Source organism: Stegodyphus dumicola, chromosome 7 (assembly GCF_044657685.1).
Source record: "Stegodyphus dumicola isolate Sdum_Otavi_A_Nest chromosome 7, ASM4465768v1".
NCBI lineage: Eukaryota > Metazoa > Arthropoda > Arachnida > Araneae > Eresidae > Stegodyphus > Stegodyphus dumicola.
The window spans coordinates 58,015,027-58,027,437 of record NC_140774.1 but is presented as its reverse complement, the minus strand read 5'-3'; the positions used below and the strand labels follow the sequence as shown (position 1 = coordinate 58,027,437).

At 32.0% G+C, this 12,411-nt stretch overlaps 1 protein-coding gene and 1 long non-coding RNA gene across 11 annotated transcripts in view; one reads left to right on the top strand and one right to left on the bottom strand.

The window, feature by feature from the left end:
* LOC146996191 (uncharacterized) overlaps window positions 1-12,411 on the bottom strand; it is a 300,697-nt gene that overhangs the window by 231,952 nt on the left and 56,334 nt on the right. For 5 of the 8 annotated variants that reach the window (XR_015042012.1, XR_015042017.1, XR_015042019.1 and 2 more), the window contains exon 3: window positions 9,754-9,816. The exons of the other annotated variants lie outside the window; for them this stretch is intronic. Coding sequence is in view for 1 of the 5 variants with exons in the window: in XM_085820260.1 (XP_085676386.1) it covers window positions 9,754-9,816 (63 nt within the window). In the remaining 4 variants the exon portion in view is untranslated. The remainder of the gene's footprint in view (window positions 1-9,753; window positions 9,817-12,411) is intronic. 8 annotated transcript variants of the gene reach the window in all.
* The window catches only part of LOC146996192 (uncharacterized), a 65,307-nt gene that overhangs the window by 9,265 nt on the left and 43,631 nt on the right, over window positions 1-12,411 (top strand). For 2 of the 3 annotated variants that reach the window (XR_015042025.1, XR_015042027.1), the window contains exon 2: window positions 1,586-1,791. The exons of the other annotated variant lie outside the window; for it this stretch is intronic. This is a non-coding gene — a long non-coding RNA (uncharacterized LOC146996192). The remainder of the gene's footprint in view (window positions 1-1,585; window positions 1,792-12,411) is intronic. 3 annotated transcript variants of the gene reach the window in all.

Genomic DNA, 12,411 nt, shown 5'->3' with positions numbered 1-12,411 from the left:
TAGTAGGAGAAGGTTTTGAGGATTTAGCTCAAGCATATATTAAAGGAATAATGGTTGATGAAGAACTAAATGAGGATGAGTTAGTTAACATGATTCATGAAACAAATAAACATGATGAAGACCAATCTGAACCAGCTGCATTCACAGCTAAAGTCATCAGTGTAGGACTTGAATTGGGAAGAAAATTAGGTAATCATTTTTTACAATATGACACAAATGTCGAATGAAATCTCCGATTCCAAGGGGAGCTTAGTAAGTGTTTAAATCTATATACGGATGTTTAAAAAGATTTAGGGGGACAAAAAAACAACAGGCAATTGTTAATTATGGATTTCATCATGAAGTCTAGTCGATGTGAGATCTCCCCTAATTTATCATCTATTGAAGCAGAATTGTATCATGAATACTCAAGTGATGAAAGAGACATCATACCAATCAAGAAGAAAAAACTAATAATTCATGAAAGTGATGTCAGTCCAAAATCAACTCTAAATATGAGAATATTTGTAGAAATTTCCTGTTCTTTCAATTCGAGCCACAATTTTTCATAAATGCTACATACTTTCATTACATTATCAGGTTGCATACTTCTGATGTCTGTGTAATTTATTTAATTGATGATGTAATTTATTTAATTGATAACTAAATATACTCGATTATGTTTTCACAAGGCTTGCTAATGTTTTTTTAAATAACACGAAAATAATCATGCAATGCAATAAAAATAGAACATCATTTTCCTGCCTCAGAATATACTACTAATAACAGGTTGTTTAAAGAGCAAAATATACAAAATTTAAATTAAATAATTATTTCCTTTTACTCAGTTGAATATACATTTAATTCATAAACATGTATATGCAGATAAAATTAGCTATGTCAATAAAGTTCTGCAAAGAATAATGAACGTGATCCTATTAGTTAAGTGTTGCAACTTTATTTCATATGAAATATTTTCTATATAGTCATTCCTTAAAAGTAGTCTCTGAATAATTAAACCAATTAAATTTGTTTCTAAATGTACTTGGGTTAATTGATAAAAGCAAGGCTTTTTTTTAAATGGCAAGCTGATTTTTAATTGATTTCATACTTAGATACATCATTATACATACATTAATAAAATAAATAAAATTCTAATTATGTTAGGGCAGTTTCCATTTTGCTGGTGTTTACTAAAGAAAATTTTACAGATAGCATTTTTAACAAAAATGCTGTTTATGATCATTTAAGATTTAAAAATAAATAAATAAATAAATAAAGAGAGAGAGAGATTATTTTGTAAGTATTCATCAAGAATATTTCTTCCAATTTGTGTTTTCGAAGAAACGCCTTTATTACACCAAAGTAAAAAAAAATTATCCCTCTACCAAAACTTAAATCTGTATCGATTAAAAAAGAACAGTAATGCGTATTTAATAAGAACACAGGAATAAATTGTATTAAAACTCAAATCTATTTGTAAATTGTTCTTCTCTAAACTTATGCTTTGAACCTGAAATATTTTGAATGAAATAGTGCTTTTTTATTTATTTTAAGACTTGATCTATTTTAAATTTACCTAAAATACCTAAAATAATTATTTTAGCTTTTCAAGAGTTTCTTTTACATTGCTGAATTTGATGAAGGTGTACAAACGGTGCCAAATTCTTGGTTTTGGGCTGATATGGATAAATGACATATGTAATATGAAAAAATGAATCAAACTGAACAAAATGATTGCATCACATCAAGCCCCAGATTATTGAGAACTTTGGCAATTTCACCGGGTTCTCTAAATTTTTGCATCGACAAGTATGATATTTTCTATAATTATGTGTTCTTGTTGCTCATTTTTCTCACTGTATAATTTAGAAAGCTGAATAGAACATGGAAAATGCTGTTATGAATGACATCAGTACCAAAATATTTTTAAAATATAGTAACATCTCCATTTTTAGTACTTTTATCCATAAATTATTAGTACGAGTTGGTAGTTTGGTTTTTGAATCTTAACATTATTTTAATTACCAGACTAGTTGTTTAAAAATAGGAATGCATGTATTAAAAAATTCAAAAATTAACAATCATATCAGGATATAATATATATTTGCTTTAACATTTAACTGCATTTTTTTTATACAAATTTGATGCTCTCAAAATCTATTCGGTCACCTTAATTTTGCAGTGGAAAAATAATGAAATAGTATAATCCTACAATTCGAAACCATAAAAATTCTATTTGATTTATTTATTGAATAAATTGTTGCAAAATATCTGAAATTTGCAGAATTTTATAAAATAATGTAGCCATGACTGTTAATTTAATTTTACATCAAATATTTCGATAATTATACATGAGCAAATAAATGCTGCTAGAACATTTAGATGTTTAATCTAACATTAAACGATTATTTAATTCATTCTTTTTGCTTTATGTTAAATTATTGTTTATGAGTGATAACGGAAATTTAAAATTTTCAGTGAAAAAGGCATAGAAAAGTTAAAGTTGGCTATGAAGTTTTCAGACATCGAAAAGTGCAGAATTTGGTGCAGAAACAACAACAAAAAAAAAAAAAAAAAAAACACCAGCGATTTAAATTCTCCGATTCTTCAGATGAGTAAAAAAAGTAAACAAGTAAAAAACAGTAAAAAAGTACTATAGTAAAAAAGCTAGCAGAGCTGTGCTTGCCATTGCTACCAGAGTGCACACAAGGAAAATATTTTCAACCAGAATTTTCTGCATCTGTTTTAGCTAGTCCTCACTGCAAATCTGAGGACTAATACTCCAAAAGCAGGCTCATCAGAAAGACCCAATAAAGGTTTCGTACTGTTGCATTCCTGTACAGGTTCATGCAATTTGGAGTGATTAACGATGACACTTAATAAACACACAATGTATTTGCCAGTATTATTCAGGACATCTCCAAAAACATGTTTACAGTCGTCCAAAAACTGCGACAAGCACATTGAAACAATCAGCAACAGAGCCTTTAGGCTGTAACAGTGAAGACAGCTTCACAGCAAAGTGCTAGAGTACAGCTCCCGACTAGGTTCAGTCTTCTCAGAACTCGACGTACTGTCGAGATTCTCGACGCTACAACTCGCGATGCACTCCACAATAAGCACTAGAATACAGCTTCTGACTCAGTTCAATCGTTCTTGGAGCTCAACACACTCCAAGATAAGACTCGATGATGCACTAACTCGCGATACATTAAGAGACTCTCTCTACACACTCCCCAATCAACTCAATACTAGACTGAAAATCAACTCAATAGACTCGAGATACTACTGCTACTCCGCATACAGGCAGGGTTTATATAGCTTTTAGCATGCATTCGAGAACATTCCAAGTCAAACCAGTAAGAACTCGTTCTAAATGGTTCTCCATCCGTCTACGGCATATTGCCAATTTCGCTGAAAGATGTTGCCAAATGGGTGATTTCTCGCCAAATCTAGCAAATCCTAAACCTGCTTTGTGGGAAATCTATCTTACCGCAGCTGGAAATTTTTTAACAGTAACTTTCTGAATTTGCCAATAGTCAATTTTTTAAAAGTGTTCTGTTTTCAGGTTTTTAGAATAATTATGTAATAAAGACACAATAACACGCCGAATAAATACTAATTCAGAAGTCAAACAACAAAAATCAGCGTTATATTTACAAAATTTTCACAGTGACTGTTTACTGTGAAAATTTTGTAAATATAACGCTGATTTTTGTTGTTTGACTTCTGAATTAAATATGTAATACCCTGACCTTTTCTCTTCCGCAGAACTTCAACATCTAATCTTAAAAAATTTAAATTCTTTATCAAGTAGATTACAAATATTGCAAGAAAAGGTGGAGTTGCTGAAAACTCCTAACTGTGCAATCAACCGAAAAATTCAGAATTAAATATATTCCAATTAAAAACTGAATTAGAACTTCAATTTTTAGAGAGAATGTTTCTCAACAACATAGCTCCTGTGGTATTGTAAAATAATATTTTACATTAATCCTAATAGTTTTTTTTTTTTTTTTTTTTATTTTTTTTTTTTTTTTTATTTTTTATTTTATTTTGTTTACTTTTTGCACACCTTTTCATTTTATAAAGTAATTTCTGTTACGTTTTTGCTTAAATGAAATTTTCTATTTCAGTATTATCTTATTTTCTTTATATAAAAACTAACTGCATAAAATGTACTAAAATACAAATATGGAACTCAAAGCAATGAAAACGTTATGATTTTATAAATAAGTTTCCATTACATTTGCATTTTATTTTGAGGAAAGTTAGATTTCTTGAGTGTTCTGTGAAGTTGAAATAATTTTCTTAAATGATAGAATAAGAAATCTTGTTGGTTATGCATTTATAGATTAAAGTCAATTTTTATTTATATATTTATTTATTTAGGTCAATGAATTGAAACATATTAATGTTAAAGGAGACTAACGTAAACATATTAATAGTAATCGTAACAAATATTTTGAAGTGATGTCGGACACGCTAGCCGAAGAGTACAGTTGGGTAAGTGAAAAAAAAAAGGGGGGCATTTAAATCCCTGAAGTTATCATAGGTTATTTTACATAAGTCAACATTTATAAATATATTTTTATGTACATCATCATTTACAAAATATCTTGATAACTTACATTACATATAATATGAAATCTGCCAAATTAAGTCACACCCAGCACCCGTAGCTCTCAGCCTGAGTCAAATCTTAATTATTCAAAAAATCGAATAAAATAAGACCAGACTTCCATGAATAGTGCATAGTGCTACTAAATGCATATGTGACCATCCCAGAAGAAATAAAGCAGGTAGATATTAGCATCTGGAAAGATATCCCAATGCATGAAGGAAGAGTAATATATTTAGTGTATGAACCTGTTATGTCAAGAAGACTTTAAATGAATTAGAAGACAACATAAAATAGCAGTTTTATCTGATCGCAAATGTTTAAAATGTTATTTAAAATGTCTAACTTTTTTTTATTCTTAAAATGATGTTTAATCCTCATTTGTTCTGCTATTTAATTTTTATGATGTATTGTTACTTAGTTTGTTATCTATCCATTTGTCAGTAATTGAGCTGAATTAAGTAAAGCTTTGTTCTTTTACATTATATTTTACCGCTCGATCAGGCCGACTGCCGTACCAAAGCACTCGGGTTCGAATCTCGGAAAAGGTTCGGGGGTTGTAAACGCATAGTGTCTGTGCATCATGGGGGCACCCAAAATATGCTGCAAGCCGAAAAGTTCTTTCAAGAAGCTGATCGTAGGGAAAGAGAACTTGAAAATCCTTGGACTCGTCCTCCGTGTGATAGTTGCATCGCAAAAATGTTATGGTTTTTAATTAATTGACTTTCTGTTTAAATATGCAGTAATTATAATTAAAAATTCACAAGTAAATTTTCCATTTAATGTATTTTTTAGAGATAGTGCAAACTCATCTCCCTGCAACAATTGAAAAGAAAGGTGCTACTATAACAGTTAATCTCAAAAAGGTTGGTGGGTGGTAAATGTATAGTGTCTGTGCAGCATGGGGGCACCCAAAATATGCTGCAACAAAGTTGCTACTACACTCATGTCCATAAATTAAGGATAATTCGGAGTCACGCGGAAATCGAACTCTAAAATATACTAAAATATCACCTGTAACATCACAACACACATCTTTAAGAATCATATGCAAATTTTAGGAAGTAACCAGATGACACCGATGGTACTTCACAATGACGAGAATGTAAGAAAGTGATATATAACGAATACAGGCAAAGAAGTAAAATTGTTCGCAGGCACTTTATAAGCATTTCAGTGCAATAACCAAATAGTTCGCAGGGGCTTTATAAGCATTTCAGTGCAATAACCGACAAAGGACGCATTTGGATGATTTTTTACGTGGTAGAATTATCGGCCGTCTGGAATGTGGGCGTACCCAACTGGAAGTATCAGACAAACTTGGAATTGCCCAGAGTGTCATCTCCAGCCTTTGGCAACGATTCCCAGATGATGGTAATGTGAGTAGACGTTACAGCACAGGTCGCCCCAGAGTTACAGCGCCGAATAAGGACCGGTATTTGGCAGTTACTGCCAAAACAAACAGGTGGAGCACAGCCTGAGACCTGCCTCGTCAGCTCTCTTCAGCCACTGGTACGACAATTTCAAGGCAGACCGTGTACAGACGCTTAGGGCAGATTGGTTTATATGTTCGTAGACCTGTCAGATGCGTTCCACTTACTGCAACTCACTGTCGCCTGCGGTTAGCCTGGAGTAGAGAGCATGCACTGTGGACACCGCAACAGTGGGCTTGTGTGATGTTTTCCGACGAGTCCAGGTTTAGCTTGCAGTCTGATTCTCGCCGGACTTTCATATGGAGAGCTCCAGGTATTCGTTACCACCAAGAAAGCATCATTGAATGACACCGTTACGGTGGTGTAGGAGTGCTCGTTTGGGGTGGAATTATTCTGGGTTCCAGAACTGACCTTCATGTTCAAATTGGAATCATGACAAGCCATATCTATCGGGACGTCATTCTGGAACAACATGTACATTTGTTTCGGGGTGCCATGGGCACACAATTTGTTTATGGATGACAACGCCAGTCCTCACCGTGCAAATATCGTAAGCGAATGCCTTCAATCGGAGGATATCACCCGTACAGACTGGCCAGCATTCTCACCAGACTTGAACCAGTAGAACACGTGTGGGACATGCTTGGCCGACGAGTTGCAGCCCGTCAACCTCCTTCTACATGTCTACCGGAACTTCGGAGTGCATTGCTTTTTGAGTGATGTAACATCCCCCAAGATCAGATCGATAATTTGATACTCAGATGCCTAGGCGTTGTACGGACTGTATTGCATCGTCTGGGAGACATACAATGTATTAACAATCAAACCAACCATGTAATATTGGTTTTTTGTAAATAAGTTTTTTTTTTTTTTTTTTTTGGTAATTTGCTCCAGGGAGAAAAAAAATCGCTAATTTTTTTAATAATATCAAACATATAGCATCTGTTTTTGCTCTTTACCTTTTGTTTAATAAATAAGCTTTACAAATAAGTCAAATTTGTTTTGCTTCTAACTTTTCCTTTGCCTGATTTTGCATTATCCTTAATTTATGGACATGAGTGTATAACAGCGAGTACTTTTGTGTACAGAAGCTGTCTTGAAAGCTTAGAATCTAAAATTTTAAGTTTGTATTTGTTTTTACTGAATTGTAAGTATTATAAATTCATATGTTTGGAAGCGTCCGAGTTTCAAAAATAATAAAAGTATAAATGATAAATAATAAAGCTTCAAAATAGTAAATCAAACAATCATCAAAATGTTTAGTACCTATTTAAAAATTTGGAGCTTTCTTTCAATTTTAAAGTAATTTAAAATTTAATAAATAGCTTTAAAACTCTTGCCAGTCACTGCTCATCTCAATGCATATAATAGCATTATAATTTTTTATAATAATAATGCATATTTTGTTTAATTTCATGAGGCTGAAGGAGACATTGTAAACTTATATTATGAATACGAGTCATATTTTGTAAAATTCGATGAAAGGCCATTCGAAAAACATGTATACATTGACAGAATTGCCGATATAAATAAAATATGTTATTAACAATATTAACTTCTTATTAATTAAGAAAAGGCTGCATTAAATATATTAAAAGGATCTTTTAAAATTTTTGCAGGAAATGAATTTAAGTTTCTCTTAAGTGAATGGATATTTTTATATCTTTATTACCGTATTTGCAGGCGCATAAGGCACATCCCCCTTTTTTTATACACATTTCATTATAATGAATTTACAGTATTTTAAATATAAATACAAAGTAATACTTTATACCCACAATTCATCTGGGGAAGAGCTTTTAATTTTCTTCATCAAAACCTAAACACTCATCACCATAGCTAAATGAAAAGTCACTTGAAACCTCTCCTAAATCAGCATTCGAGTCCTCATACAACAGATTGTCCTCTGTACCATCCAGTGTATTAATAATGCCACACTTCATACATGATTTAACCTCTGCCTCTGTTTTCACAGCATCCCAAGATGCTTTGACCCATTCACAAACTTTCCAAATGTTAGGCCTTCCCCTTCTTCTTGATGGTGTAACCTCAAAATTTGAAGCCTGCATCCAGCTTGCATGCTTTGTTACAGCAATTTCAACATTGTTTTTGAACCATAATTTGCCAACAAACTTAAGAAACACCAAACAGTTGAAATTTCCCACACTTAAAAGTCGTTCGCAAAAATTGCAGTTTTCATGCCAGATGCACATTTACTAAGCTCTCCGTAACTGTAATATTCCCACACATCGCAAGGAAACAAGAAAAAAATCGCATAACTCCAAAAAAAGAGGAAATTTCCAGAAATTAATGCAATCAAAAACTGAGTATCGACATACAAGATGCACCTCCTTTTTTTCCCGACTTATTTTCAAAGAAAAAAAGTGCGTCTTATACACTAGAAAATTTGCTATTTAAAACTTTCTTACATTTATTGGAAAACAAATTGTTTTATATGCTTAATTTCATTCACATAACTATGCTCACTGTAGTTATTGGCTATACTAAATATTTGAATGAAGAAATGTAAGTTTTATTTGCACAAAAACTATTAGCATATGTTTTATAGCAATACACGCAAGTACACAAAAGTGATACACAAAAACTATGAGCATATAGTTTTATAGCAATTTATGAGAGCAAAGTTTTACATAAAAATGTAAATTAATCATAAACGCATCTGTTATATAATTTCAATACAATGAGATATAACAATAATCACTGAGGAAATCTGATATGATTGTGATGACTATATTCAATAATTAAAAAATTCCAAAGATTCCAGTAAGATTTTAATAACTGGAAGAGTAACTTCTTACTGGATCAATAAAACGCTTTTCTGCTGTTATCAGTTTTACTGGAGGAGATGTCTGAAATACTGCTATTGCGACATTATACTGATTAAACTAATGTAACACTGTGCGACACCCACACAGATCTTTAAAGCAGCAATTCTCAACAGGTGGTACACAAGATAAAAAATAGGTGGTAGGCAAAGAAACAAAGTTCAAAAATTCTATGAAGAAAAAAAGAACAATTGTTAGAAAATTCCTGTGATTGCACTTCCACTGAAGATTTCATAAATAACAACTTTTGGCTACACCGAAAAAAAGAATTTAAAGGCATTTCAAATAAAGCTAAATTTTTATTGCCTTTTCGCACAACCTATTTGTGTGAACAAGGATTTTCTTCCATGTTTTATTTGAAAAATAAATACAGAATAAAATTAAAAGTGGATCACACTTAAAGCTAAGTGAAATAAGGCCAGACAAAGAAATTGATCTCTCTTAAACAGGCCCAAATTTTACACTAAATTTAAGTATATAACTTAAATTTTGATAATTAAAATGGTAACCAATTCTTAATTAATATTTTTTATGTGTGCCTATTTAATACAGATAGCCAATAGCTTGTGCAAATGGCAATACATTTATTTTTTCTATTTATATTGAGAAACTGAATAAGTATTATAAAATGTACAATAATTATACTGGTTGTACTAAGGTTTTTAAATTTTTGTTTAGATGGTATGTGTTAGTCAAAAGGTTGAGAACCGCTGCTTTAAAGCAATTAAATTTATGTCACTTTGTGAAGTTATACAAAAGTCGCAGTGTGACATTAACATCATTATCGCAGCATGACTTTACTACCATACTCAAAGACAAAGAAGCAACAATAACAAAAAAAAGAAGCCAAGAGAAAAAATTGGTATCTTACCTCTCAGCCTCCACATCCACAGGGCTTGTTTGCTCACATCCTCTTCTTGGGCGCTTCGCATTCCTATAATAAACAAAAATAGGTACAATTTTATTACCGAGACCATAATAAACCACAGTGACAGTACATGCATAAAAGCACCAAACTTGGCACACACATCCATTTAAATCATAAATTGACATCACATAAATTTAGATACTTCTAAATGCAAGTGAATTATGACTGCACATAAATTTAGATAGCTCTAAATTTTAATTTACCACTGAAATACTGGTATACTTTTTAAACTTTTTAAAAGTGCATCGAATCTATCTATTTAGAAATTGCCAGAGATGAAAAATTTGCAATAAAATTTTGACAAAGAAAAGGCATCATTCATGATTGTGTGTGATTATGACAAAGCCTCAAGGGCTATCTGCCTGTGCCTTTGTGGAGCACTTTCTAAGGGAAACTGGCTTGTATACACGTTACACATGGGGAAAACCACGAAAACGCCCAGCCCGTTCCTGGGATTCGAACCTCGGACCGACTACCAGCGTTCGGTGACTCCACCGCTCGGCCGCTGGTGGGCCTCATTCGTGATAGAAAATTAGGCTTAAACTATAGTCCAAGAACCATGAAATGAAACCATTTCATCGATAACTCAACAACTAAATGGCACCTTTAATCTTCTAGGTGTATCTACGGATTATTTCGTATTGAAAGATGGCTTTCCAAATCACGACACGCAGAATATTCTTGTCAGATTTTGATAAATACGAAATGGTTTCGAATGAATGCGGCAACTGGCAGTAGGGAAATAGCAATCAATAGAGAAAGATGTTACAGCGCGAGGTTCATAAATAAAAACCTCGTATCCAGCCACATTATCTGCCGACCTGTAGGCGATTTTCGTGCCGAAACCGAAAAATACTAAGAAGCCTTCGACCGAAAGCTTTGTGTATGCAAAAAGTTTGTGAAACAAAATTTCTTCTATAAAATAAAATGCAATTTGCACTGAACCCATGAATTACTTTTAAAGAAATTAATATCACCTAATTTACAAATAATTTCTTTTAGCATGGAATAAATACTTAAACAGGTATCTTACAATTACATGAAATAACGTAATCTTTAAAGGCATTGATGTATACAATATAAATATTTGCTTGTTATTTTATGAAATAACAGTGTCTGGGAAGCCCACTCAAATATCCTGTAGAATTTTAACAAATTATTTTATAGGATACAAACATGCATCTGTTTTTTTATGAAATATGTGAAATTCATGCAAATAAAATTAAGGATTATGAAATTTATTTTAATATAAATAACTCTGCAAAAAGAAATATTCAGGAGACTTTATTCCCCTTATTTTCCTATTATTGTCATCATAAAAAAATAATAGCATTTATCTTAAAGATAATTAGCTTATTTAAAAAATACAATCTGTAAGCACTTTCTTTAACTCGATATAAGATCCATTTATTTTAAATACTTTTCTAAAACTTTTTATAAAAAATAAGAAAATAATGTAAGCACAAACCTTGTGGTTGAAAAGTTATGCAAACCTTGGGTTCAGTACCCCTCAAATAAATAATGAAAACAATCTCAGATTTTATAGGATAAAAATTAGGTCCAAACGGGCAATTTTTTTCATTTACAGACAATCATTAGATGTTTGGGCTAATGCTACTTTGGACTAAAAGTATTTAAAAGCTACAATTTCAGACAGACTGTCTTGCACACTTAAAATACAAATGTTTTATTAATTACACTGCTTGCCTTAAAAATATGTTTCTTAATCAAAAATTTGCTAAATTTTTATAAAACATAAACTAATACTTATAAAAGAGCCTGAGGCAATTTGTTACAATTAATTAAATTGTTCAACGTTGTTTAATTAATTGTTTAGGCGGTCAGAGCCGGAACAGCTAATGAAATTTATGAGACTGTGATATTACTTTCGGTTTTGTGAAATGAAGAATTACATAGGATACTTTCAGATTGAAGTTCTGTAGAAACAAAAAAGTAAGTACCATCCCACTTTCTGAAGCTCTTTATTTGTTTATCGACTTTTGGTAATTAAAAGGTCACTAAAGGAGATATCAGCGAAAAAACATACATTGAAAACAAAGTTAAAACAAAACGTTGCCGACAAAAATATCCAAAGAAGTGATTTGGAAGTGCTGAAGAATAAGTTTAAAGTGTTCGAGACAAAGATAAATTCCAATTTCGATTCTTTGTTCGGGTTATGTATTGAAGAAAGTGCAGTCAAAAGTCTTTAATCCGGACATCCATAATCCGGAATGATCTATAATCCGGACCTCAAAGCTACAAATTTTCCGCGCATGCGTTTACGCATATGCATAATACGTTTAGGCATGCGCGTTTAATGTATAACGGACGGTATAAGCTAAGCTAAAATAATCTATTTCAGTTAATGTTGCAGATTGTGTTGTTCCTTAATCTTCTAATTGGATACGGCTTATTATTTTCTTTTAGACTATTAGAGCAATTTAATAAAAGTAAGTTGGAACTTTCGATTATGTCAAACACAATTTCCGATACTGGAGATGATGGTAATGTGAGTAGACGTTACAGCACAGGTCGCCCCAGAGTTACAGCGCCGAATAAGGACCGGTATTTGGCAGTTACTGCCAAAACAAACAGGTGGAG